Below are 26,506 nucleotides of genomic sequence, written 5' to 3' on the forward strand. Positions count from 1 at the left end.
CAAGGAGAGAAGCAACCTAGAACAGGAGGAGAAATTTCCTGATAGTTAGAACAATTCATCAGTGGAACAGAAGTTGCCTCCAGAAGTTGTGAATGCCCCAACACTGGAAGTCTTTAAGATGTTGGATAGCCATTTGTCTGAAACGGTATAGGGTTTCCTGCCTAGGCAGGGGGTTGGACTAGAAGACCTCCAAGGTCCCTTCCAACTCTACTATTGTATTATATTGTATTGTATAAGCCCTACCCCCAAAATAAGACCCAGTTAACATTGTTAGAGGGACAAATTTTAGTACCGTATTTCCCCAACAATGAGACCTAACTGGAAAATAAGCCCTAGCATTTTTCAGAATGTTTGTAATATAAGCCCTACCCTCAAAATAAGACCTAGTTAAGATTGTCAGCCAGAGGGACACATTTTAATACCGCATTTCCCCGATAATGAGACCTAACTGGAAAATAAGCCCTAAGTCTTTTGGGGGGTGGAAATTAATTTAAGACCTGGTCTTATTTTCAGGGAAACACGGTAATGAAAGATAAACTCCCTCTCCACCCTACGGACTTTAGCCTCAAGAAAAGATCCTCGTTTTCCATCAGCACCTGGTTCTTTCCGAGAAATTTAACAAAGGCCCCCCAAAACAGAGCAGGAATTCGGAGCCCAGGTGCAAATTCTAGCATAGCTGTAAGACAGGAATTGCAAGGATGAAGATTGTCAATTGTAGGTAACCAGATAGCATATTTGTGGGCCTGGGTGTTTGTTTAGGCACACAGGTGTGAGGTGAACTCACGGCATTTAGCTGCCCTGTTAAAAAAGCAAGCTTTCCCTTTCTTAGTCTCGATCCTTCCGTCCCAGTTAGGTGTGACCAATGCAACTCATAAAAGGCACACAGGTTCTTAAGTTTGCACCTAATAGATATATACTTGAGTGACATCTCCATTTAATTTGTACCCCATCTTTTATTATGGTATTTTTACAAATTGCTCAAGGCTGTGGGCAAATCCAACACATCTTCCTGTGGAAAAGGAAGGACTAGAACTCACAGTCTCCTGGGGATTGGCCCAAAGTCACTCGGGTGGCTCTCATGCCTAAGGTGGGACTAGAACTCCCAGTCTCCTGGTGATTGGCTGTCGAAGCGGGACTAGAACTCACAGTCCCCTGGTGATTGGCCCAAAGTCACTCAAGTGGCTCTCATGCCTAAGGTGGGACTAGAATTCACAGACTCCTGGTGATTGGCCCAAAGTCACTCAGGTGGCTCTCATTCCTAGGGGGGGGACTAGAATTCACCATCTCTTGGTGACTGGCCCAAAGTCAACTAGCCAGCTGTCATGCCTAAGGCAGGACTAAAACTCAGTCCACTGGTAATTGGCCCAAAGGCACCCAGCTGGCTTTCATGCCTAAAACAGGACTAGAACTCACCATCACCTGGTTTCCACTAGACAAAACTGGCTCTTTTCCAAGTTTCTGGTGAAAATAACTTAACTATCCTATGTATGGAAAGTTAAGAAAATGCCCCAAGCGTTCGTTCTTGTCATATCCAGGAGCTTAGGTCACAACTACATTCAAGTCAAGAGGCCTGCCCACGTATCACAGCAGCATAGAATTGGAAGGGACCTCTGAGGTCATCTAGAGCACCCACCTTCTATCGCGCTCAAGAATGCTTCCCTTAAGCTTTGGATCCGAAGCCTTCTCAAGTTTGCAGCAGCTTTTCACCAGTGACCGTAAATGAAGATCAAACGGCAAGAACAGACTACAGATAGTGCTTGACTTACGACCATAATGGAGCCAACCCATCGCCAGTCTGAGTTGTAAATCAGGTCATCCGCATGAATGACCCAATTTTGCATCTTTTTTTGTGACAATTGTGAAGCAAGTTTGTCAGAATGGTTCTCCATGGGCTGGTTTTGCAAACAAACAGAAAAAAAAAACAACCCAGCAGTTAGATGCTTGTTTAGCACACATCTTCCAATCAGCACGAAGTGATGAAAGAGACAGTTTGTACAGGTCCTCCTTGACTTACAACCTGACTGTTGCCATCTTTCACTTGCTTGTGTTTCACTACTATCTGGTGACAGACTACCATGAACTGTGGGGAAGGAGAATGAAGGAGTGAATGCTTGGGGAAGCGAAAGTAAATGCTGTATCTCCTTGAGAAGCTACCTCAAGGTCACTCAAGCTGGGAGGAGGGAGCTGCATACTGTTAGAAAAATAATGTGATTGTGAAGTGAACCAGTGTGTCTTGCCCCCTCGGAGCCTGAATCTGAGGAGGAACCCGAGCCAGAATGTGCGGAGGAACAGGCCAAGTCAGGGCTTTCAGGATTGGGACGGCTTGTAGGCAGGGAGGTACAGGGGCAGGACGACCGAGAGAGCAAGCGATGAACATGAGGAGCGACAGAGCTCAGGCAATGAGCAAGGACCACCCACTCCTGATTCCCGAGCACAGAGTGTGGAGAGAAGGCGGGAACAGCGCAGGCTGACCCAACGACTCGAGAGGAGAGCGCCTCACCCTCTTCACAAGGCACACCCAAGGACTGAGCTTTAAGGAGACGCGGTGGGGAGGGGCATTTGTCGGGAACGAACGCTGAATTCATGGAGATTTGTGTACCGTTGCCGATATTTGGAGTTTCTTGGATTTCTTGCTTTATTTCTTGCTTCCTGGATTGCCTTGTTCCTTTGCTTCCTGGACTCATTTGACTTATTCCCTCGCCCACCTAGATTTGTTTTGCAGCTGTTGTGCCTCCAGCAGTTTGCTGGACTACTCCAGAAGCTTCTGGAGGTGTGTGTGTGTTTGTTCGATTATTTTGCTCTGGGACTTGCCAGAACGTGAGAGAGCATTTGGGGGAATGTTGGCGCAATAAAGGGGCGATTTGAACTATCAGCTGTGTTCCAGTGGTGGGATACGATCGGTATGCCCCGGTACAGGCGTTATCAGTGCCTGCTGGGAGCACCAGGTACCGTTCCGGTACAGGGCTCCGGAAGGCCCTGCCCTCCCTCCCTCCCTCCTTACCTGTAGTTCAGCCGATCGGGGCTTTCTTCCACGGAGCGTACGGCGCCTGCGCAACGCTCCACCGAGCAGCTGGAGTGTCGCGGGCAGTAAGTATGCAGGCACACACTGCCTGTGTGCATGTGGTGGATGCCGGGCCCCATTGCAGTGTACCGGTTGCAACGGGATGCGGAACCCACCACTGCTGCATTCCCTCGGTGCCATGCCCCAGGACATCACACAATGGTTTTCTTATCGGCTGGTTTTTAAATAAATAAATGAATAAAACAAAACCCCGAAGTTAACATGCTTCTTTAGCACACATCTTCCACTCGCGTGCAGCGGCGGGCTTCACATTTTGTTACACCGGTTCTCCCCACGCATGCGCTTGCTTCACACGCACCCGCTTTGCAGGTGCAGGAGTCCCTTCTGCGCATCCGCCTGGCCTATCTAAGACATGCCTAACTAGGACGGCATAGAGCCGGGGCAGATGGGCAGGCCCACCAGTGATTTCCGCTACCGGTTCGGACAAACTAGTCCGAACCAGCTGAATACCTCTTCTGCCCACGTGCCTTGGAAGCAGGAATTCTTAAGGGCTGAAAAGGAGACGATGAAGGAGGTGCTCTGTCAGCGGAGACGACGACCAGCTTCAGAAAAAGACAAAATAAATGTGTTGAAAGAAAAGAAGGATTAGATGTGGCGTTAGAAGAAGGGAAGGCTCAGTGGCTCAGACGCTGAGCTTGTCGATCAGAAAGTTCGGCGGTTTGAATCCCTAGCGCCGCGTAACGGAGTGAGCTCCCGCGACTTGTCCCACTTTCTGCCAACCTAGCAGTTGGAAAGCATGTAAAAAATGCAAGTAGAAAAAATAGGAACCACCTTTGGCGGGAAGGGAACAGCGTTCTACACGCCTTCGGCATTTAGTCATGCCGGCCACATGACCACGGAGACGTCTTCGGACAGCGCTGGCTCTTCGTCTTTGAAATGGAGGTGAGCACCGCCCCCTAAAGTCGGGAACGACTAGCACACAGATGCGAGGGGAACCTTTACCTGGCTGACCGAAGCCTTAAGCTGTCTCTTAAAAGACAAGCAACGTTTCCAAAAAAGAAATCTGACGTTATTTATTCATTGCTCAAAGGAGCGATTAGACTGTCCCCACTCAAAAGACAGTCCCTGGTTTCAAAGAGAAGGTGAGACTTTCTCCATATTTTGGGATCCCAAGGAAAGGCCTCCAAAGCAGGATAGTTCAAAGGAACGGAAGAAGCCAGCAGGATCGCAAAGCACTGTGCGACGATACAAGTTTGATAAATACATTAAATAAAAATGAAAACCTGGAAAGAAAGAATTTCTCTCCCCACCCTTCCACCCAGGACTGCCTCAACCTCTATTCCCAGTAAGACCAGCGGCTCCCAGTAAAGCCTGGTGTTAAGATTCAGCCCCACCCAAAGATGAAGCCAAGTTCACTCAAGGAAGCATCGTGAGATGGGTGTGTTTTTTTTCTCTCTTTTTTTTTTTTACAAAAAGTTTTACTTGAGGACCACCGAAAAAAAACCACCTGTTCCCCAACACGAAAATTAAAATACACAAATTTAAGGAAACGGCCTCTTGCGACCCATCGGAAGTCCAAAACAACAGGGCAGAATAAGATAGACTACCCCCCCCCCCTTTCCCATTGAAAGGTAAAATCTTAAAACAAATTTGGGTTGGTTTAAAAACAAACCTAGGGCACGCGTGCCGGAAGTGGCATGCACAGCCATCTCTCCAGGCAGTTGAGCTGTCACCTATTGATCTTCCAGGTTCTGGTGCGCTGGCCAGCTTGTCTTCACCCGCGAGAGAGCGCACCGTAAACTGGAAGAGCAGCCGTCCGATGCGCATGCCAGGAAGATGATTTCCGGTTTCTGGCACACACTATGGCGAGCTGGTCTTCGTGCATGTGTGCGTGCCAGAAACCGGAAGACTAGGTGGCCGGTGGCTCTTGGCAATTCTGCCCCTGCCACCCAGCTTAATGGGGGAAGCTCTCCACCCGTCTCGTACGTGCCTTTGGGTGGCCACAATTCAACAGAGACATCCCCTCCTAAAATCCTTGCAATGTTGGGAAACTTTTAAGATTTTTCTGGAACGCCCCCTCCCCAGCTTGCTTTCTAGACCCCCGTTAATCCTGATTAATTCTTGACCAAAGATGGGCTGTCCTAGAGGAGTTTAGTTAAGAGAGTCGTACCCCTCTGGGGTCGAGGATCACGTTGGCAGAAACTCAACATCCATGAGAATAGATCTTCCCCCTGACCCTCGGCAGCCGGAAATCTCTTTCGTGGAGAACGGTTTCCAGATCGTCTCCAAAGTTTGGGGTTCTCAAGAAAGCGTCAGCCAGCAGGGGGGAAGGGGGGGTGTCCCTGGTGTGCCAACAGCCCCGCTGCTGAGTCCTGGCAGGGTCTGCATTTCATATGCGTCCCATCCCGTCTTCAGGTGAAGAAGGAACGTGAAAGTTGTCCGCATGCATAATTTTTTTTCCTCCATGCGAGGTTACGAGCAGAAGCGTTGTATGACGGAACGTGTAATTTTGGGAGCAATTCAATGGGGTCGAAGGAGCCAGTGAGTTTTCTGGCCCCTGGAAAGGTGGATAGGAGGTAACTAAGATGGGTTGACCTGACTTAAGAAATGACCTTCTCCCACTTGGCCAGAAAATGCCATTAGCGAATTCCACAGTCTTCTTCTCCACCTTGCAGCTTCTCCAACTCCACCGAACGGACCAGCTCTTGGACAAACTTCATCTCGGAGGCCATCTGCTTGGCCAGGGCCTCGTAGCGGTTCTCCAGCTTCCGGAGGTGCCGTTTCAGCCGGTTGGCCGCCAGCGAAGTGCTCTTGGCCTCTTCCTGAGCTTGCCGCTTGAGGGTCTCCGTCTTCTGCATCTCCTGCTGGATTTGACGGAGGTCCTGGCTGATGGCCTGGTTCTCCTCCTTGTACCACAACTCCTTCTCCTCGTAGATGGACCGCAGGGCTTCGATGTCCTCCCGGAAGGACTTCTTACTCTGCTGCAGCTCCCGCAGGCTCTCCTCGGCCACCGCCACCTCCTCCATGACTTTGGAGAAGCGTTCGAAGTTGATGTAGGTGTTATTGGGAGGCATACTGGAGTGAGACTTGATGGTGTACTCCTTCAGCCGCGTGGTTTTCAGGCGCCGTCGCTCCGGTTTCTTGCCGTTGTCTTCGTTGCGGACATTCCGCCTCTTGATCACCTGATTTTAAAAAAGGGGAGGGGTAAATCTCAGGATTAGTGGACTTGTTCATCCCTCTTCCTCCCCTACCACCATCAGGATCTCAGCAACCGTTTTCTGAGAAGCTCCACTGCAGGTACTCCTCGACCTACGACCACAATTGTGCCCTAAATTTCCGTTCCGTTTCGTTGCTAAAAGAGACATTTCTTAAGTAAATTTCCCCCCATTTTTTGACTCTGCTGGTCAGAGGGTTGCAAAAGGGGATCAGTCCTCATAAATATGAATCAGTGGCCATGCGTCTGAATTTTGATCTTGTGACCGTGGGGATGCCGCAACAGTCGTAAATGTGAAAAGCATAGATCCATAAAGTTGGAAGGGGCGTGGGAGATCAAAGAGCTGGAAGGGAACTGGGAGGTCATAGATTCCTATGGCTAGAAGGGACCTGGGAGATCACAGACTCGTAGGGCAGGAAGGGACTCAGGCAGGGGGGATCATAGACTCACAGGACTGGAAGGGACCTGGGAGATCACAGACTCATAGGGCTGGAAGGGACTCAGGCGGGGGGGGGGGGGGATCATAGACTCATAGGACTGGAAGGAACCTGGGAGATCACAGACTCATAGGGCTGGAAGGAACTCGGGGGGGGGGGATCATAGGCTCATAGGACTGGAAGGAACCTGGGAGACCACAGATTCATAGGGATGGAAGGGACCTAGAATTTCACAGACTCATAGGGCTGGAAGGGACTCAGGGAGGGTGGGGGCGGAATCACAGACTCATAGGGCTGGAAGGGACTCAAGGGAGGGGGATCATAGACTCATAGGACTGGAAGGGACCTGGGAGATCACAGATTCACAGGGATGGAAGGGACTCAGAGTGGGGGAGGGCGGGATCATAGACTCACAGGGCTGGAAGGGACCTGGGAGATCACAGGCTCATAGATTCATAAGGTGGGGAAAACAATCTTAAACATCAATACTTATTTGAACAACTTAAGTTTTTACCTTGATCCATGGATGCTCCAAGCTTTGGTCAATTGTCATCCGTTTCCTGCAATCATTAAAAGGAGCAACAGTCAAATCTGGGATCGATGCAAAACATACAGAAAAAAGGAGAGCGAAATTGCAGTGTTACAGTGGATCTATGCAAACTTCAGCACCCTTCTGGATCTCAGACCATCATCCCTCAGGACTGTTTTGGGAATATTGCCTGCACACAGTCACCTTCTCAGGAGGAGAGGGAAGAAAACCCAGCCCAAACTTCGGTGTGGCTTCCTTGTTCTGCTCCCAATTTATATATTCAGCTTTAGAGATGTTTTTTTAAAAAAAGACCCTTGAGGGCCACACAGGATGGACTTTGTAATACTTGAAACATGGGTTTTTGTAGTACCATTGCACGAACTTAGGTCCAGATTTGGCCATCAACTTTATACTGAAGTCTTTCCAAGACTGGGTAGATACAATTAGTCCTTGAGTTATGACCACAATGGAGCCTGCCCATTATGGTCACAAATCATGATACAGGTAGTTCTCGACTTACAACAGTTCACTTAGTGATCATTCAAAGTTACAACAGCACTGAAAACTATTTTTCCACATGACCGTTGCGGGACCTCCGTAGTCATGTGATTTACTTTCCAAATTATAACTGCAAATGGCTGCAAAATGGATGGTCATAAGTCAAGAACTACCAGTATCTTTTGATATTGGTTCTTCTGTTGGATTCCAAGAAGGTCTTCTTCAAATTAAAAGTCTCCCGCCCTTCCTTACCCCATTCACCCCCTCCCCACCCTGCCTCTTACTTGGGGTCCTTGACAAGCAGCCTTCGAATGAAATCCTTGGCCAGTTCGCTGGTGTTGCTGAAGTATTCCTCGTCAAAGTCATAATTCACAGCTGAAATGTTGGTCAGGGTCTCCTGCTTCGTTTCCCCCAAGAAGGGAGAGGCACCGCTCAGGCTGAAAAAGGAAGGGTCCCGTGTCATGTTTAAACCCAGAGGCTCTTGCGACTTGGCAATAAGAAGCCCCATGCCCAGGCCACTTCGAGCAGGGAATGGGACAAGTCACCACAGCCAACTTGCTTGCGGCCAACTCAACATGGCCAGTTCGCCAAGGCCAACTCGCCATAGCCAACTCACCACAGACCCATGGACAAATCACCATGACCAACTCACTATGGACAACTCACCATGGACAATTTGGCATGGCCAACTCACCGTGGACAACTCACCATGGACAACTCACCATGGATAACTCACCATGGACAACTCACCATGGACAACTCACCATGACCATCTAATCATGCACAACTCACCATGGACAATTTGGCATGGCCAACTCGCCATGGACAATTCGGCATGGCCAACTCGCCATGGACAACTCACCGTGGACAACTCACCATGACCAACTCACCATGGACAACTCACCATGGATAACTCACCATGGACAACTCACCATGACCATCTAATCATGCACAACTCACCATGGACAATTTGGCATGGCCAACTCGCCATGGCCAACTCACCATGGACAATTCACCATGGATACCTCACCATGACCAACTAATCATGCACAACTCACCATGGATAACTCAACGCAGCCAATTCACCATGGATAATTGCCACAGGACAACTTGCTGTGGGACAATTTAGTAAATCTATGTAATTATTTAAAATAAATAAAAAATTATTTTAATTTTTGCCATTCACGTTTCATTCTGTCCCTCCTTTTGCATCCTTTCTTTAATGAATCTATTCCACCATTTCTTTGATAGTAGTGTAATTCTTGTCCCGCAGTGAGTTGGCCGTGGTGAGATGGCCATGGTGATGGCCATGACGAGTTGGCCGTGGTGAATTGTCATAGACCCATTTGAACAAGGCAACCCCCAAGGCCAGCATCTTGACTGAGATCAGGAACCAAAAGCATCAAACAAGGGGTGGATTCTTCTGATATGGGAAGGGTTCTAATCATGCTACTCTAGAATGCAGAATTATGGAGGTGAAAGGGAGTCTGGTCGAGTCTAACATTTCTCAATCCTGGCAAATTTAAGATGGGTGGCCTTCAACTCCCAGAATTCCAGAAGGCCTTTCAATCCGAAGAAGCTAAGGGAGAACCTCCCATCTCTAGGACCAAGGCTTTAGGAACACCTTTGGATCCCCCGCAACATTTTGGGGGAAGAATCTCGAACAAGTAAAGGAAGCTCCCACCCAACCACCCACCCCACTGCCCGAAGTCCAAAATACTCACAGGATGTAAGTGATGACCCCGATGCTCCTGGGGGAGAAAAAAGAAAGACGGAAACTTTTATTAACACTGAAGAATGGAAAGTGTACTCATTGTCTCTCTCACTGTCTCGCTCTCTGTCTCTCTCCTCCTGCCTCCCTCTCCCTCGCTGTCTCTCTGTCTGTCTCTCTGTCTATGTCTGTCTCTCTCTCCCCCCCTCTGTCTCTCTCTCTCTCTCTGTGTGTCTCTGTATGTGTGTCTGATCTCTATATCATCTCTATTTCTCTATCATCTCTATCTCTATCATTAGCTATCTTTCTCATCTCTATTTATCATCTCAATCACTCTATCATCTCTCTCTATCATCCCTATCTATCAATCATTATATCTCTTATCTCTCATTCTCTCTCTCATCTCTATTTATCATCTCTATTATCTCTAACATCTCTTATCTCTCTATTTATCTATAATCTCTATCATTATCTCTATCGGTATCATCTCTTTCATCTACCTCTCTACCATCTCTATCATCTCTCTGTCTGTTGTCCATCTATCATCTGTATCTATCATTTCTATTGATCTATCGATCCATCTGTATCTGTCCAATTCAGGTCCCGCCCATCTCACTCCCAGAGGGACTCAGGGTTTTTACAGCTAAAGTTATCATCCATCCGTCAACCTTCACAACCCCAGAAACTGACTTTTTTTCCCCCCCACAGAAGCTGAAACCAAAGCTAAGCATCCAAGCAGGGGTGGCGAACAAGTTCGACAAAAAGAGCCAAAATTTTAAACTGTGAGAGTCAGAGAGCCACACCACACAGTGACCTGCCAAAACAGACCCGGAAGCAATGTTCCCTCTAATTTTTTTTCGATGTGAGCAGAAAAGTAGTGTTTGAGCGGCACATTTTCATGCCTGAGCACCCGAATTTTTTTCACAGATGTCACCTAAGACAACAACGAAATCAGTATTATTTGAAACTCAAAGTTATGTTTCTTCAAGGTACCCGCTTAATTCAAAGTGTTATATAATATCAGTATCACTTAACAACGCTCCTGCTTAGCAACCAAAATGTTGGCTCAGAAACTCTGGCATTTGAAGCACGCAACTCTTAAAGCTATCAAGTTACAAGACCCTTGCACCCCTAACCCTTTAGGGAAAAAAACCCCCAGGGGTCTTCAAACCTGACAGCTTTAACACTTGTGGACTTCAACTCCCAGAATTCCTCCTCCAGTCATGTTGCAGCGACGTCATCTGCGTGGATCTGCTCCATCTTTGCTTTCTTCATTGTGGGCAGGGCTTCTGCTGAAGATGCCGACGAGTACGAGTTGCCACCAGAATAACTGCTGCTACCTCCTCCTCCTCCTCCTCCTCCTCCTCCAACAGACTCACCAGATTTGCTCCTGAGCTCAGCGCTGGGTTACCTCTGCCCCCTCCCCCTCCTCCGTGCTTTTGACGAGCCATGAGGCTTTTTTTCCCCTGCTCCCCCCCCCCACCTTCCTACTGGCTCCTCAAAAGCACGGCGGAGGAGGAAGAGGGGGCAGGGGTAACCCAGCGCTGAGCTCAGCTGCTCCGAGCGGAGGGGAGGTGCCGCTGCCACGCGCGGAGATGCCGGCTGGAGCTTTGGCGGCTTCATCTCAGCCGCAGCGCCGGGCGGCAAATCCAGCAGTGCTGCCTGTTAGAGGAGGAGGAGGAGGAGGTGGCAGCAGTTCTTCCGGTGGCGGTGGGGGCTTTGGGGCTTCACAACTAGCCTCAGTCGCCCCGTGCTCCTCAAAGCAAGTCTGGGGAAGTCCTTTGCAGGCGGCCCGTTCTAGCTGCCTGCAAAGGACCTCCCCAGCTTCCGAAAGGGAGCGCGCGATCCGAGCCACAGTATACTAAATAATGACAAGAGGCAAAGAGCCTCATTTATTTTGGCCGGGAGCCGCATGCGGCTCGCGAGCCGCGTGTTCGCCACCCCTGCATCCAAGTAACCAAGTAAGGATGGCTGAAGTTGGCCAGTGGCAATCTGATCAATCCCCAACATGCAGCCAACACTAGACGGGAGTTCAGAAAACACGACTTTGGCTACCAGTGTCAGATGGAAACTGTGCAGTGGCCTTCAGACCTGAAGCCTAGATATTACTTCCTTTATGGGCCGGATAAGAAATAGAAGCTTACGTCACTCACCACATATCAGCCTCAAGGCCCAAAGGTTCATAATTCACTATTTCTGGAGCTGTGGAAGGAAGGGCAGGAAGGAAAGAGGCGAGGGGGAAGGAAGGGAGGGAGGAAGGAAGGAAGGGGAATGAATGAGAGAGGCAAGGAGGAAGGAAGGAAGGGATGGATGGATAAGAAGGAAGGAAGGACGGGATGGATGAGAATGAATGAATGAGGAAGGGAGGAAAGAAGGGATAGAGGGATGAGAAGAAAGGAAGAAGGGATGGATGGATGAGAATGAATGAAGGTGGGAGGGAGGAATAGATGGGTGAGAAAGAAAGGAAGGGAGGGAGGGGAATGAATGAGCGGGAAGGAGGAAAGGATAGATGGATAAGGAAGGAAGGGATGGATGAGAATGAATGCATGAATGAATGAATGAGGGAGGGAGGAAAGAAGGGATAGATGGATGAGAAGAAAGGAAGGAAGGAAGGATAGATGAATAAGAATGAATGAATGAAGGCAGGGGGGAGAAATAGATGGATGAGAAAGGAAGGAAGGAAGGGAGAATGAATGAGGGAGGGAGGGAGGGACAGATGGATGAGAAGAAAGGAAGGAAGGAGAGAAGGAAGGGATAGGTGGAAAATGAATGGAGGGAGGGAGGGGGAGGAAGAAGGTATAGATGGATGAGAAAGGGAGGGAGGGAGGAAGGAAGGAAGACTTTATTAATAATTTTCTTCCACCTGTAAAAATTGTTCCATAAAACTTCCACCTACCAGCGTTTCCATCCCAATCCTATCATTTGGCAACCTTTCCTCCTCTGCACCTACCTACAAATTCTGGAGTGCCGAAGATGTTTTTAAATTCATTTCCCGTTTCAATCTTGTGAGCAATGCCAAAATCAATCAGTTTGATCCGAGGACTGGGGACGTTTTTATCAAGGAGCATGATGTTTTCAGGCTGAAAGGGCGGGAAGGAAAAGAGACACCTGAATCCATGAAGCAATGGAAGGCCTGATGTTCAATCAAGATGTTAAAATTCTTGAGAATGCCAACATTCCATGTTTACAATACAATACAATAGAAGAGTTGGAAGGGACCTTGGAGGTCTTCTAGTCCAACCCCCTGCTTAGGCAGGAAACCTATACCGTTTCAGACAAATAGCTATCCAACATCTTCTTAAAGACTTCCAGTGTTGGGGCATTCACAACTTCTGGAGGCATGTTTCCACTACTCTTCCTGTGAAGTCATGCCTTCTGACATTATTTTTCTTTTTTAATAAAAAGTTTTTGTTTTTGTTTTTAAATATAAACATTTCCTCTTTCCTTAAACAGTGTGTCGTCTGGGTACAAATAATCTCTGTACAATAACCATCAGAATTTACAACATCATTTACATTGATATTAATTTTCTAATCTTAGAATTATAGTATACTAAACAATTGATCATAATAAACCTGTTTGTTTTTTTCCCTCTTAATGTACCTTCTAATAAAACTGTAATAATTGCATTAAACATAATTGTCATCATCATAATAGTAACAATTATCATATTGTTTATATTTCTATCCTAACATATTTTCTACTCTTTTTAATCTCCTCCTTTTATTTCCAACATCCTTTTCATCCCCTCTAACCATTGATAAAATAATTCCCATATCATCTAAAATTCAGTTTGTTCTTTCTCCTTAAAATTGCCAAGGTTAATTTATTCATTTCTGCACATTCTAATATTTTCCTAATCACCTTGCCATCAATAGGAATCTCTTCACTTTTCCAGAGTTGTGCAAATACTATTCTGGCTGCGGTTAGTACGTGAATAATTAGATATTATTACAGATATTAAACTGTAAGATTCAGGTAAAATCCCCGACAGAAATATTTCTGGTTTTAGATCAATGTGCTGCTTTATAATCTTTTCCAATCATGTATGTATTTTTGTCCAATATTTTTTGGCTTCTACACATATCCACTGTTAGGAATGTAAGCTAATAGTTGGGTTAGCAATATATAAACCAGGATGGTAGTACTTTTTCTTTAAGTACTGCTGTAATGTGATTGGTTGCTGTTACCTCAAGCAGCCATAAGAGGGAGCCAGAATGACTGTTAGCTCTCTGTTTGTTAGATGCTGATCGGTGGATGTATCGTGAGTTACTGTGTTTTTGCTACTGTTAGCTGTTTTGTGTGCTAAACTGATTATTTGATACTGGACTGTGTTCGAAGGACCATTCCTTAACTGAGAACATTGATAACTGACTGACTGAACCGTGTATGACTTGGACTGTAAATTGAACTCTGAATACCTATATATTTCCACATAGTAAACTACTATATTTTATACTATTCGGTGTCCTGCTCATTTGTGCGTGTTCTTCCATATCACTCTCATTACACTTCTCTGCACACTCGCTCTCCTAACGGGGAGCTTACTTACTTAACATCCACCACCTATGCTAATAAGACCCCTGACATTATTTTGCAACTCTCCTCATTCTCCCCCATTACCCAGTGCCGATTCTCATCATGACCTTAAGAGGTCTTCTCTAGAATCCAGAAAGTGTCCTTTGCTGACCACTTTCCAGAAAAAGATTGAAGTGCCTCCAGATGAGACAACATTGGAGTTTTTTCTACGAAGCCCCCTGTTTTTTTGGTCATTCGATTATTTATTATCATTAGAGGTGGTATTCAGCCAGTTCAGACTGGTTCAGCCAAACTGGTAGCACCGCCCCGGGTCCAAAACTTCCTATATAGCCTCGTTTTCGACGCCACGTGCAAGAGCAAAGCACATGCACCGAAGGCTGAACGCAAGTGTGGAAGGCACCGCTTACTATCATTATTATTCGGAGATAGGAATCGAAGGGTCTCACCTTCAGGTCGAAATGGGCGATGTGTTTGGAGTGGAGGTAATGGACCCCGTCCAGGATCTGTTTCAGGAACTGGGTGGCCTCTTCCTCCGTCAGGGATTCCTTCTCCGCCAGGAAATCAAACAGCTCCCCGCCGGAGACCAATTCCAGAATCAGCACCACGTCCGTCTTGTTCTCGAAAATGTCGTGGAGGGTGATGATGTTGGGGTGTTGGATCTCCCGGAGGATGTTGACTTCCCGCTGGATCTCTTCGCGGCTCACCCCTCGGCGGCTTGACGACAGGCGCCGTTTTTTGATGAACTTCGCCGCGTATTCCAGACCCGTTTTTTTCTCGCGGCACTTCCGCACGATCGCGAACTGGCCGCTGGAGGCCGAAGGAAGAGAAACAGCTTGTAAAAACCATCCTTGACTGACAGCCTGTGATGACCTGAGGCATGGCACAGAGGTAACGCAGGCAGCTGGCAGTTCAAACCGCCCCTTTATTGCTCCAAATTTCCCCAAACACTCCCACCTGGCAAGTCCCAGAGCAAATTATGCTCTCTCTCTCTCTCTCTCTCTCTCTCTCTCTCACACACACACACACACACAGACACACACACCTCAAGCAGCCTCTGGATGCAAATAGTTGCATCCATATGCAAATAGCAAATAATTCCTAACATCCATCTCCTCCTACTTATGACTGCAGGACTGTAACTTTGTTGCTTGTGTTCTTAGGATTTATATTGATATTGATTGTTCCTTGATTACTTATTTCATTAAGTGTTGTACCTTATGATTCTTGACGAATGTATCTTGTCTTTTTTTGTACGCTGAGAGAATTTGCACCAAAGACAAATTCCTTGTGTGTCCAATCACACTTGGCCAATAAAGAATTCTATTCTATTCCTATTCTACACCTATTCTACTCCTATTCCTATTCCTATTCCTATTCTTATTCCATTCTTATTCCACTCCTATTCCTATTCTTATTCCATTCCTATTCCACTCCTATTCCTATTCCTATTCTATTCCTATTCCTATCCTATCCCAATGCTGTGAGCACCATGGCTGCAAAGCAAGAAATCCAGCACGGCAAGTCAAGGAGTACAGAAATCAAAGGAGCAAGGCAAGTATCCAAAAATCCAGAAAGAATGCAAGGAATCCAGGAAAGTTCAAACATCGACACTCAACGGTCCATGAATTCAATGTTTGTTCCCAACACATGCCCCTCCCCACAGCGTCTCCTTAAGTCTCAGTCCCCTGCTGTGCCTTGTGAAGAGGGGGCGGGGCGTTCTCCTCCTGAGTAGCTGGGTCAGTCTGCGCTGTTCTTGCCTTCTCTCCACTCTCCATGCTCAGGGACCAGGAGGGGGTGGTCCTTGCTCATCGCCTATGCTCGCTCTCTTTCTCTTCTCTCTCTCTCTCTCTCTCTCTCTCTCTCTCTCTCTCTCTCTCTCTCTCTCTCTCTCTCTCTCTCTCTCTCTCTCTCATTTTCATTGCTTAGGCTCTCTTGGTCATCCTGCCCGCATTCCACCCTGGAAAACAAGCTGTCCTAATCCTGAAAGACCCTGGCTTGACTGGCCCTGCTCATCCCCATTTGCCAACGAAGCCACGATCTTTGTGAGCTCCAATTCCAGCTCTTCGTCCCCTGCAGATTCAGGGGGCATGATACAGACTGTCAGCTGCCACCATATGCTTAGTTGTGCTTTGCTGCTATGCAGGGGAAGGGGAAGGAAGGAATGCTTGGGCAAGCGAAAGTAAGCGCTGTATATCCTTGAGAAGCTGCCTCAAGGTCATCCAGCTGGAAGAATGAAAGGGCCGCATAACAAACTACACATGGACACACCGTTAGGAAAACTTCTTGCCTCAATCTGATTGGTTACACAGGGTTGGACAATGAGAGATAGTTAAGGGAGGGGAAAGTAGATCCTAGGGATTTTGGTGCGATATGCAGCAGGTATGTTAATAAGATACAAGTATCTGCAGCTCTGTAAGGGTTACTACATCCAGTAATTAAGACTTCGGCTCTGAAATTAAGTAGAGGCTCTGTTCAGATCACTTCCTGCTCATTCTGGTCTTTTTCTCTTAAGCCTGCAAATTGAGAGTTAGCCTAAAGGATTGCTGCAAGAGCATCTATACAACGGAGGCTAAATATTCACAGCATTTAACACACATTATCTAAGTAAAAGTTATAAAATCCTTTAGAAATAGACCCCAAAGTGTTCCTTTTCAAGAGGCAACTGGACTTTCTGGTTTTTCTCTGAAGACGTTTCACTTCTCATCCAATAATCTTATTCGGCTCTGACTGGACAGTGGGGAACGAAAGGATTTATCCTCCTTGCAGACAGCTGGTCATTTGCATCCTTTGAGAGAGTCGTTGAGGCCACTTGGAGGTTTATCTGTGTCCTCAGGGTCGTCTGAGTGATGCAAATGGGTGGGGAGCCATCTTGGAACTGCTGAAAGGACCGTGTTGTAGACTGGAGATCGATGTCATATCCCTCCCCCACTGTTAAACATTCTCCAAGTTGCCTCAATGGCTCTCTCAAAGGATGCAAATGACCAGCTGTCTGCAAGGAGGATAAATCCTTCCGTTCCCCACCATCCAGTCAGAGCTGAAGAAGCTTCATGGATGAGAAGCAAAATATCTTCAAAATAAAAACCAGAAAGTCCAGTTGCCTCTTGAAAAAAAGCAGTTTTGGGACAACCGGAACCTGGATGACGGAGAATCTCCATAGAGTAGACTTTTAGATGTAGGTTACATTATCGCCCCTCGTGTGATATACTAGTACATGATGCGCCAAACACCAAGCCCATTTCTCTCTAGATCATTGTTGTGAACAATTCATTGTTGTGAACAATGAACTTATGTACTGTATTTTAAACTAGTTCACAACTAGTTCATTGTGGCTGGCTCAAATTCCAGGTAGTCCTCGGTTTATGACCATTTGTTTAATGACGGTCTGAATTTACGACAGCATCGGATAAAGCAATTTCAGAATCGGCCTCCAAGAAACAATCTCAAATACCAACCGTTTGTGGCCAGCAACAGAGCAGCGAAGAAAGATTGCAGACAGCCCTCGACTTACGACCACAATCGGGCCCCAAATGTCTGTTGCTAAGCAAGACAGTTGTTAAGTGTGTTTCCCCCCATTTTACGCCCTTTCTTGCCCCTTGCTAAGTGAATCACAGCAGTTCTTAAGTTAGTAACTCAGTTGTTAAGTGAATCTGTCTTCCCCATTGACTTTGCTTGTCAGAAGGTCTCAAAAGGGGATCGCATGACTCCGGGACACTGCAACCGTCATAACTATGAGTCATTGCCACGCACCTGAATTCTGATCACACAACCACAAAGATGCTGCAATGGTCGTAAGTGTGAAAAAGAGCCGTAAGTCACCATTATAACTTCAGACAGTCATTAAAAAAACCGATACAGGTTGAGGATTACCTACGTTTCCTTCCAACTTTTCTGTTAATTCTGTATTTGGACAAATTATTTGATATATTTTCCCGTCAGGAATCCGAGGGATCCATTAGCTTTTCAGTTAATTTTCCTTTTCGGCTCCAGAGGCAAGGATCCCATCAACCTCATTGTCAAAAGTTTTGTGTCAAGAAAACGGACATGTTGTAAAACTGTTTTCTACAATAGTTTTGCGACCTTGAAAACCGACTTATTGTAAAGGTTTTATAATACTTTTGTTTCAAGAAAACTGACATATTTTAAAGGTTTTCTACAATAGTTTTGTAAAACGGTTTTAAAATAGTTTTGAGACAAGAAAACTGACATATTTTAAAGGTTTTCTACAATAGTTTTGTAAAATGGTTTTTAAAATAGTTTTAAGACAAGAAAACTGACATATTTTAAAGGTTTTCTACAATAGTTTTGTAAAACGGTTTTAGAATAGTTTTGTGACAACTGACATACTGTAAAAACCATTTTAAAATAGTTTTGCGACGGGGAAAGCTGACATATTGTAAAAGGGGCAAATCCTTTGAAGGAAAGCCACGCAATGGGGGACATTTAAATATGGCTTGTTATTTACATTTTTCGACAGTGAGATCATGCCGGCCGGCTGCGGGAGTTTCCATATAAGGTTGCAGCTACACAATCCCCTCCGAATAGAAATTCCACACTCCTTCCAGCTCTGTAACCGGCAGAAAATAGAAATAACTCAACGCCACTAATTCTCAGTTCCTTCATTTTTAAAGAAAAGAATTTTAGTTGGAAATACGGGATGTGTTCGACCTACGACCACAACTGAGACCGGAATTCCTGTCGCTAAGCGAGATAACTGTTGAGCCCCATTTTACGACCTTTCTTGCCATGTTGGTTAAAGGGAATCGCCTCAGTTGTTAAGTGAGTCACAGGGTTGTTAAGCAAATTGGGCTTCCCCGTTGACGTTGCTTGTCAGGCGGTCGCAAAGGGGATCGCGTAACCCCGGGACAGGTCATAAATATGAATCATTTGCCAAGCATCTGAATTTTTGATCAGGTGATCACAGGGATGATGCCATGGGCTCTTCCTTCAATCATGAGATACAGGTAGTCCTCGACTTACGACCACAAGAGTCCAAAGTTTATGTTGATAAGCAAGCCAGTTGTTCAGTGAGTTTTGCCCAATTTTACAAACTTTCTGGCCATCCTTGTGAAGCGAATCGCTGAAGTTGTTAAATGAAGAATATGGTCATTAAGCGAATCTGGCTTCCCCCATGGATTCTGCTTGTCATCTGAATTTTGATCGTGTGAAACAATGGCCGTAAATGTGAAACATGGTCGTCGGTGCCTTTTTTCGGCACCGTTGTAACATTGGTCACTAAACGGACGTAAATCGAGGACTGTCTGTAATTCAGAATTTATTTCCCCTAATCTGGAGAAAGATTTCGCCGCCTCTTGAACCCGAAATTGCGACAGGGATGGGTGCTCACAACAGGAAGGACGCCGAAATCTCGTCCCCAACGAACCTTCTTTCCACACACCTCAGGAAAGTGTGTCTCACCCCTCTGGGTGACACAAAGATGACTCACACAGGATGCGTACGTTACACAATTTTGCCCGCTGTGAACGACGCGCTAAAATAGCTACTTCCCTCAACACCGAACCTTTTCACTTAAAGAGATTTTATTAGGAAATGATAGCTGGCAAAGGCTTGTTTACGGAGATCTCAGAGGGGTATATGCAGGCTGTCCTCGACTTACGGCCGTTCATTTAGTGGCCATTTGTGAAGTGACAACGGCATGGAGGAAAAATGTGACTTTTGACGGGTTTTCACCATCCTCGCGGCCGCCTGATCAAAATTGGGATGTTTGGCATGTATTTGGTGTAGGATTTCCTGCCTAAGCAGGGGGTTGGACTAGAAGACCTCCAAGGTCCCTTCCAGTTCTATTCTATTCTTTTCCTCTATATTTATTTCTATTTTTCTCTATTTCTACTATTTCTATATTTCTATTCTTTTATTTTTATTTCTATTATTTCTATTTCTATTATTTCTATTATTTCTATTTCTATTATTTCTATTTCTACTACTTCTATTGCTATTTCTTCTATTGCTATTGCTATTTCTTAATTCTAATTCTATACCTGTTCTGGGATCATGTAATCGCTATTTGTTTACCTTCCTAACTAACTTCTGATAAAAGTCAATGGGAGGGGAGGGAGGTCAGATTCGCTTAATGACCAAAGGATTCACTTAACAACTGAAGTGATTCACTCAACAACTGACGTGATTCACCGTGATCGTAAAACGGGGCAAAACTCACTTGAACACGGTCTTGCTTAGCAATGGAGATCTTTGTGCCGAGACTGTCACTTGTCTGAAATGGTACGGGGTCTTCTTGCTTGAGCAGGGGGATGGACTAGAAGACCTCCAAGGTTCCCCTCAGCTCTGATTCTGAGGTTGTATGTTGAGGACTACTTTGTCAATGAAACCACGGCCAGCAATTTCACAGTTTATCACCCCAAAAAATTCTTTTTTGAGATTTATAACCTGCATCCAATCCTTTTCCTCCCACAGTAAAACCATTTATCATCCATTCAGAGTTACAACGGGGCTGGAAAAAGTGACTTATGACTGATCTTCGCACTTACGACCAACACAGCAGGTGATCAACGTTTGAGTGCTTAGCAACCGGTATGTGTTTTATGATGGTTGCAATATCCCAGAGGTCAATCGGCAAAGTCGATTGGGGAAGCCAGATTCACAACAACCATGTGATTTTCTTAACAACTGCAGTGAGTTGCTTATTACGCGCAGCAAAAAAGTTCAGTATGACTTGCTTTAATGGCCACCAAAATTCGGGGTGATTCGCTTAACAACCACTGACATTCAGCGGGACTTGCTTAAAACTTCCAAAATTGTTTGACTCGCTTAACAGCTGCCAAAATTCAGTGTGACTCACTTAACAATGCCCAAAATTCAGTGTGACTAACTTAACAACTGCAGGGATTCACTTAACAAGGGTGGAAAGAATTGTCATAAAACGGGGCAAAAACTCACTTAACAAATGTCTCACCTAGCAACAGAAATTTGAAGGCTCAATCGTAAGTCGAGGACTACCTGTAATTTTTTTTTTACTTTTTTACTTGCTTTTTACTACTGTCGTCAACCACTTTGGGCGGATGGGAAAAACAGTTTTAAAAAAACATTTATAATACATCTCAGAGATCATAGATTAACAGAGTTGGAAGGGACCTTGTTAGGTCTTCTAGTCCAACCCCCTCCCCCTCCACCCAATCTCAGCTTGAAAGAAACTGACAGCCAAGAGTTTTATGTTTAACACCCGATGAATTTAAGAGTCCACAAAGTTTTTTGGTCTTCTTGTTAAAAAGCTAGCAGAAAAAAACTGCCCTATAATTCAATGGCCTTTTACCGTATTTTTCAGAATGTAAGATGCACCAAGGTTTTGAAGAGGCAATTTTTTTTAAAAAAAAACTTTTTGCACTCTTGCAAACCTCCCCAAAATGGCCCTTTCTTCGGGAAAACAGGCTCATTCGAAAAAAGGGCATGAATAGTCCTTAGGAGGCTTGTAGAGTTTTCCCAGGGGATGGGGGGGCAAAAACGCACAAAAAACGGGCATTAGGAAGCTTATAGAATGCTCCAGGGGGCTGGGGGCAAAATTGAGCAAAAAACAGGCTGTTTTTCACTCATTTCTGCCCTCTCCAGTCCCCAAGAGCACTCGGAAAGCCTCCTAAAGGCTATGCACGGCCATTTTGGTGAAGGGGGCAGGGTTTCGGGAGGCAAAAAATGCTACATTCAGTGTATAAGACACACCCAGATTTTCAGCCTCTTTTTTGAGGGGAAAAGGTGCGACTTATACTCCGGAAAATACAGTACTTTCATGAGCTTGTGTTTAAAACCAAAGAAAAGGAGATTATACACGTTAAATACCTAGGTATATATGCCCACGCCCCAAAAGGCTGATTTTTGATGACTACACATGGATGCGAAGTTCTTGGCATAAATCCGGCGTGGTTTTGTCACTGCCAATCCGGTACATCCGGTTTAGCAGTCCTGCGAGTTGCGGATAATATCCAAGAATATCAGAAGTAACCCTCTTTTAAGTTTTCCAGAAATTAAGATCAAATCAAATGAACCAAGATCAAATCTTGTTCTGAGATCGCCTTGACGTTAGCACCGCTTTGTAAAGCCTTAGTAAGGCCACACCTGGAATACCGCATCCATTTTTGTTCACCGCATTACCAAAAAGATGTTGAAACTTTGGGAAAAGTGCAGAGAAAAGCAACTAGGACAGGGGTGTCCAAACTTGGGAACTTTAAGACTTGTGGACTTCCTGAACTAGGATCCTGAACTAGGATGATCAAAGGCCTGGAGAATAAACCATACCAAGAGGAACGGTGGCAGAATTTGGGTTCGGTCAATCTAGAGAAAAGAAGGACTAAGAGGGATACGAGAGCATCTTCCAAACTTTTGAGGGGTTGCCACACAGAAGAAGGGGGTCAACTTATTATCCAAAGCACCTGAAGACAAGAAACAATGGGTGGAAACTAATCAAAGAGAGAGAAGCAACCTGGGATTGAGGAGAAACTTCCTAACAGTGAGGACAATTCACCAGTGGAACAGCTTGCCACCAGAAGTTGTGAGTGTTCCATCACTGGAGGTTTTTAAGAAGAGACTGTGGACAATCACCTGTCTGTGGTCTTCTGCTTGAGGAAAGGGTTGGACTAGAAGACCTCCAAGGCCCCTTCCACCTCTATTCTGAATGACTGACTCCTGGAGATTCCACACACACACACACACACGTCGTTTGTTGGTTCTTATGACTCCAGCAGAGAAGTGACGTTCCGTTTCTTTGGTGGCTTTCCAAAAACGTGGCCTTCCAAACTAGAGTAGAACCTATGACCAAATAGGCTAAACATAGAACTCACCTGCCCAGTTCTTCCTCCATGTCATAGTGGTCTTCGACCCTTTCCTGGCGGAAAGTGGACATCCTGGCTTGAACTGCCTCCCCCACCTCACTTTGTGATGTTCCTGCTGTCGAGGTGGCACCAAGACCTGGGATGGAGATAAGGTGGTAGACCGTTCGTATCTTTGTTCTCCATTCACAACCTGTTCTCAGAAACTGTCCACCACTCCTACCAGGGGTGGTGAGAAGATATGGCCCACTGTTCTGACCGAGGCTTCCCGAGAGCCTGAAGCCAACTCCTTGTCCCGACAAAAAAACCATTTTATTAACTGACTGTGAATTCTTCTCATTCACATCCAGCAAAGTCTTTCAAAGGAGGATTTACAGTCACGGACCTTATCTGGCTTGGAGAGCTGCCAGGCCGATCTCTGCAGAACTTGGCAAGGAGTCTCGGAGAATCATAAACCAATTAAGGGAACTACTTGTCTCCTGCAAACTCCACTCCCCCTTCGCTCCTCTTTTATTTCCTCTGGGAGGGGCCATTCATCCTCCCCCTGTGGCCTTACTCCCAAGTTGACCCGTTCTTTAGCTCTTCCCTTCGTCCGGCAACTCTGCGCATGCGGACACTGGGAACAGGCTCCAGCTGTTCTTGTGCCTCACTGATGTCTGACTCCGAAGGCAGCTGATAACTGTCGGATGGCCCTGACCCCCTCTCTGCCTCCAACACAGAGCCTTCCCCAGACTCCAGGACTGGCCCAGGTTCCTCCCCAACCTCTTCACTGTCTGAATCTGCTGCCAGCTCTGCTGGTCGCTGGTGGACCACAACCCCCACAGGGTCAAGATGGGAGACCAAGATGCAATCAAAGATCTACTTGTCATTTATGACCGGGAAAATCTTCAATCACTACATTGTGGCAGCCATCTTGATTCCATTGACCATAACCGACCTACTCTCGGCTGCTGAAATTGTCCTGGGTCTTCCAAGATGTCCGAAACATCTTCATGACACCTCCTCGCTTCTTCTACTCCGGTATTTCTCAACCTTGGTCGCTTTAAGATAGTTGGACTTCAACTCCCAGAATTCACTGCTGAATTCTGGGGAATTCTGGGAAATGAAGTCCACACATCTTATAGTAACCGAGGTTGGGAAGCATGGTTCTACTCCGTTCTTCCGCTTCTCAGATTTCATCCTCCAGAAGAACTTCCCTAGAAGATGCCTCCCCCCCCCCCCCCACTGCATTTTCTAGGACAAAAACCCCCTTTGGCTCAAATCAATCATCCCCTCACCTGAATTTCCTGCCATTATCTTTTAATCCCCCTGTGGGCAAGGTAACAAGATAATCAGCTTCTGATTATCTGATGCATTTGTCCAGATCTTAGCAAATGACCCTCTCCTCAAATAGCAATTGCCTCTTTCTGGACCCCCTGCTCTTCCTTCCACATTCCAAAGGCCCTTTCTTTCTTTCTCTCTCTCTCTCTCCTTCCTTCCTTCCTTCCCTCTTCATTTCCTCTCCATTTCCTTGCTTCTTCTCCCCTTTCATCTCTTCCTTTTCCTTCCTTTCTTCTCCATTTCATTGCTACTTCTCTCCTTCCATCCTTTCTTCCTTCCCTTCTTTTTCATTCTTTTCCTCTCCATTTCCTTGCTTCTTCTCCCCTTCCTTCCTTTCCTATTTTCTTGCTTCTTCTCCCGTTCCTTCCTTCCTTCCTTCCTTTCCCCTCCATGTCCTTGCTCCTTCTCTACTTCCTTCTTCTCTCCCTCCCTCCCTCCCTCACTCCACAGCCCCCTCCCCATATTCCCCCACCTTCCTCCCTGCTGCCATTTCCTCCCCCTCACCTGGTCTCTCCCAGGTTTAATGTGCCCCCATTACACACCCCAATTTCCTAATTAGCAAGCCACAAACATCGCAACCCCTCCCCAATTGCCAGGCCCCTCCATTGGCCCCATGGGCCAGACCTACTACCCCTTCCCCCACCATTTTCTCCCTTCTCCCCCATTTCTATTTCATTGCCCCACCTCAGTTTTTGTTAGAGTTCAATTCTGTCCCCAAGTCAGTTCCCTCCCACCCTTCCTTCCAGCTCCCCTCCCCAATTGCCAGTCCCTTCCATTGACCCCATAGGCCAGCCCTACCACCCCTTCCCCCACTCCCACCCCCCTACATTCTCCCCCATCCATTCCCCCTTCTCTCCTCTTCTGTCTCGCCCTCCCCACCCAACCCCACCCCGGATTTTGCTAGAGTCCAAGTCTGTCCCCAAGTTAGCTCCCTCCCACCCATCTCTCTAGCCTCCCTCCCCAATTTCCAGGCCCCTCCGTTGGCCCCATGGACCAGCCCTACCACCCCCTTCCCCATCCCCATCCCTGACCCCCTTTCTCCACTCTCCTCCCCCTTGTCTTGCCCCCACCCCCCACCCCCAATCTTTGCTAGAGTCCAAGTCTGCTCCCTCCCACCCTTCCTCCTACCCCCCTCCCCAATTGCCAGGCCCCTCCGTTGGCCCCATAAGCCAGCCCTCCCAGCCCTTCCCCCCCTCTGCTTTCTCCCCCACCATCTCCCCCATCCCTCCTCTTGTCTCGCCCCCCCCCACATACTCCAGATTTTACTAGTCCAATTCTGGCCCTTCCACCCTTCCCTCTAGTCTAGCCCCCCTCCCCAATTGCCAGGTCCTTCCGTTGGTCCCTAGGCCAGTCCTACCACCCCACCCCCGGCCCCAAACCCCCTGCTTTCCCCCTTCTCATCCCTCTCCCACCCTTTCTACCTCGCCCCCCGCCCCAATTCGGCCCGGCTGCTCCCGTCTCGGCCACCCCCTCTCCTCCAAAGCCGCCCTTCCCCTCCCCCCACTCCCCTCCCCCACCCCCTTTTCCCCGGGGTCTCCCCCTTTTCCTGCCCGCCTCCCCTTTGAGCCCCCGACGCCCCTGACCCACCTGGCAGGCGGGAGCGCGCCTGGGGGCCAAGAGAGAGAGAGAAGGAGGCGCGTTCTCGCCGCTGCCGCCGCTCCTCGCATTCCAGCAGACAACCTTCCGCCCAGTCCTGGGGAAGGCGGAGCAGCGCCGCCTCCCATTGGCTAAAGCGCGGAGGTGACGTCACCGGCGGGCTCTGCCGCAACGTTCCACGGCTTTCCCGGGGCCTTTGAAGTCCGCGTGACGTCACGGGATCCCCCCCCCTTTTTATTTCTATCAATGGGAACTTCGCGAAGGCTCTTTTTCCAGATGGGAAGAGGGTCTCGCATCTTGTCGGAGAGGACCCCCACCCCATATGCAGGAATAGGGGGGTTCACCCAAGAGGAGGGACCCCCCCCATAGGCAGGAATTGGGGTTACCCAAAATGAGGGATTCCCTCCATGCAGGAATTGGGGTCACCCAAAATGAGGGACCCCTGTCCCCATACAGAAATAAGGCCATCCAAGACAAATAATCTCTCTCTCTCTCTCTCTCTCTCTCTCTCACACACACACACACACACACACACACACACACACACACACACACACATGAGGACTCACCCCAAAAGAGGAATCCCTCCCATGCAAGAAATGGGCCCATCCAAAAAGAGGGGAAGCACCATCACCCCCCACAGGAATTGGACCCATTCAAGAGGGGTAAAAAAAAAACATGCACGAATCAGGTCCACCCCAAAGAAGGAAACCTCCCCCCATATGCAGGAATGAGACCCATCCCAAAGAAGGATGCCTTCCCCTTCACACACACACACACACACACACACAGAGGAATTAGGTGCACCCCCAAAATGAGGATCCTCCCACATTAAGGAATCGGGTGCCAAC

The 26,506-nt window shown here is 47.1% G+C and overlaps 1 protein-coding gene across 1 annotated transcript; it reads right to left on the reverse strand.

The window, feature by feature from the left end:
• Positions 1–4,069: 4,069 nt before the first annotated feature.
• DAPK3 (death associated protein kinase 3) lies at positions 4,070–25,779 on the reverse strand. Its single transcript, XM_081932336.1, has 9 exons — positions 25,647–25,779; positions 22,752–22,878; positions 14,397–14,757; positions 12,362–12,491; positions 11,565–11,613; positions 9,425–9,451; positions 7,985–8,137; positions 7,188–7,233; positions 4,070–6,204 (listed from the first exon to the last, which is right to left on the reverse strand). The coding sequence occupies exons 2-9, from the start codon at positions 22,811–22,813 to the stop codon at positions 5,662–5,664; spliced, it is 1,371 nt and encodes a 456-aa protein (XP_081788462.1). The 5' UTR covers positions 22,814–22,878; positions 25,647–25,779; the 3' UTR covers positions 4,070–5,661.
• Positions 25,780–26,506: the final 727 nt, after the last annotated feature.

This window comes from Natrix helvetica (genome assembly GCF_964273705.1).
Source record: "Natrix helvetica genome assembly, chromosome: 1".
Taxonomy (NCBI): Eukaryota; Metazoa; Chordata; class Lepidosauria; order Squamata; family Natricidae; genus Natrix; species Natrix helvetica.

Excerpts from the sequence above, each read along its gene's own strand:
- DAPK3 (XM_081932336.1), bottom strand. The coding sequence starts at position 22,813 with ATGTCCACTTTCCGCCAGGAAAGGGTCGAAGACCACTATGACATGGAG. Across the intron at positions 14,758-22,751 it reads ATGGAGGAAGAACTGGGCAG|CGGCCAGTTCGCGATCGTGC; the intron begins GTGAGTTCTATG and ends TTCGGCCTCCAG. Across the intron at positions 12,492-14,396 it reads TCGCCCATTTCGACCTGAAG|CCTGAAAACATCATGCTCCT; the intron begins GTGAGACCCTTC and ends CCGCCCTTTCAG.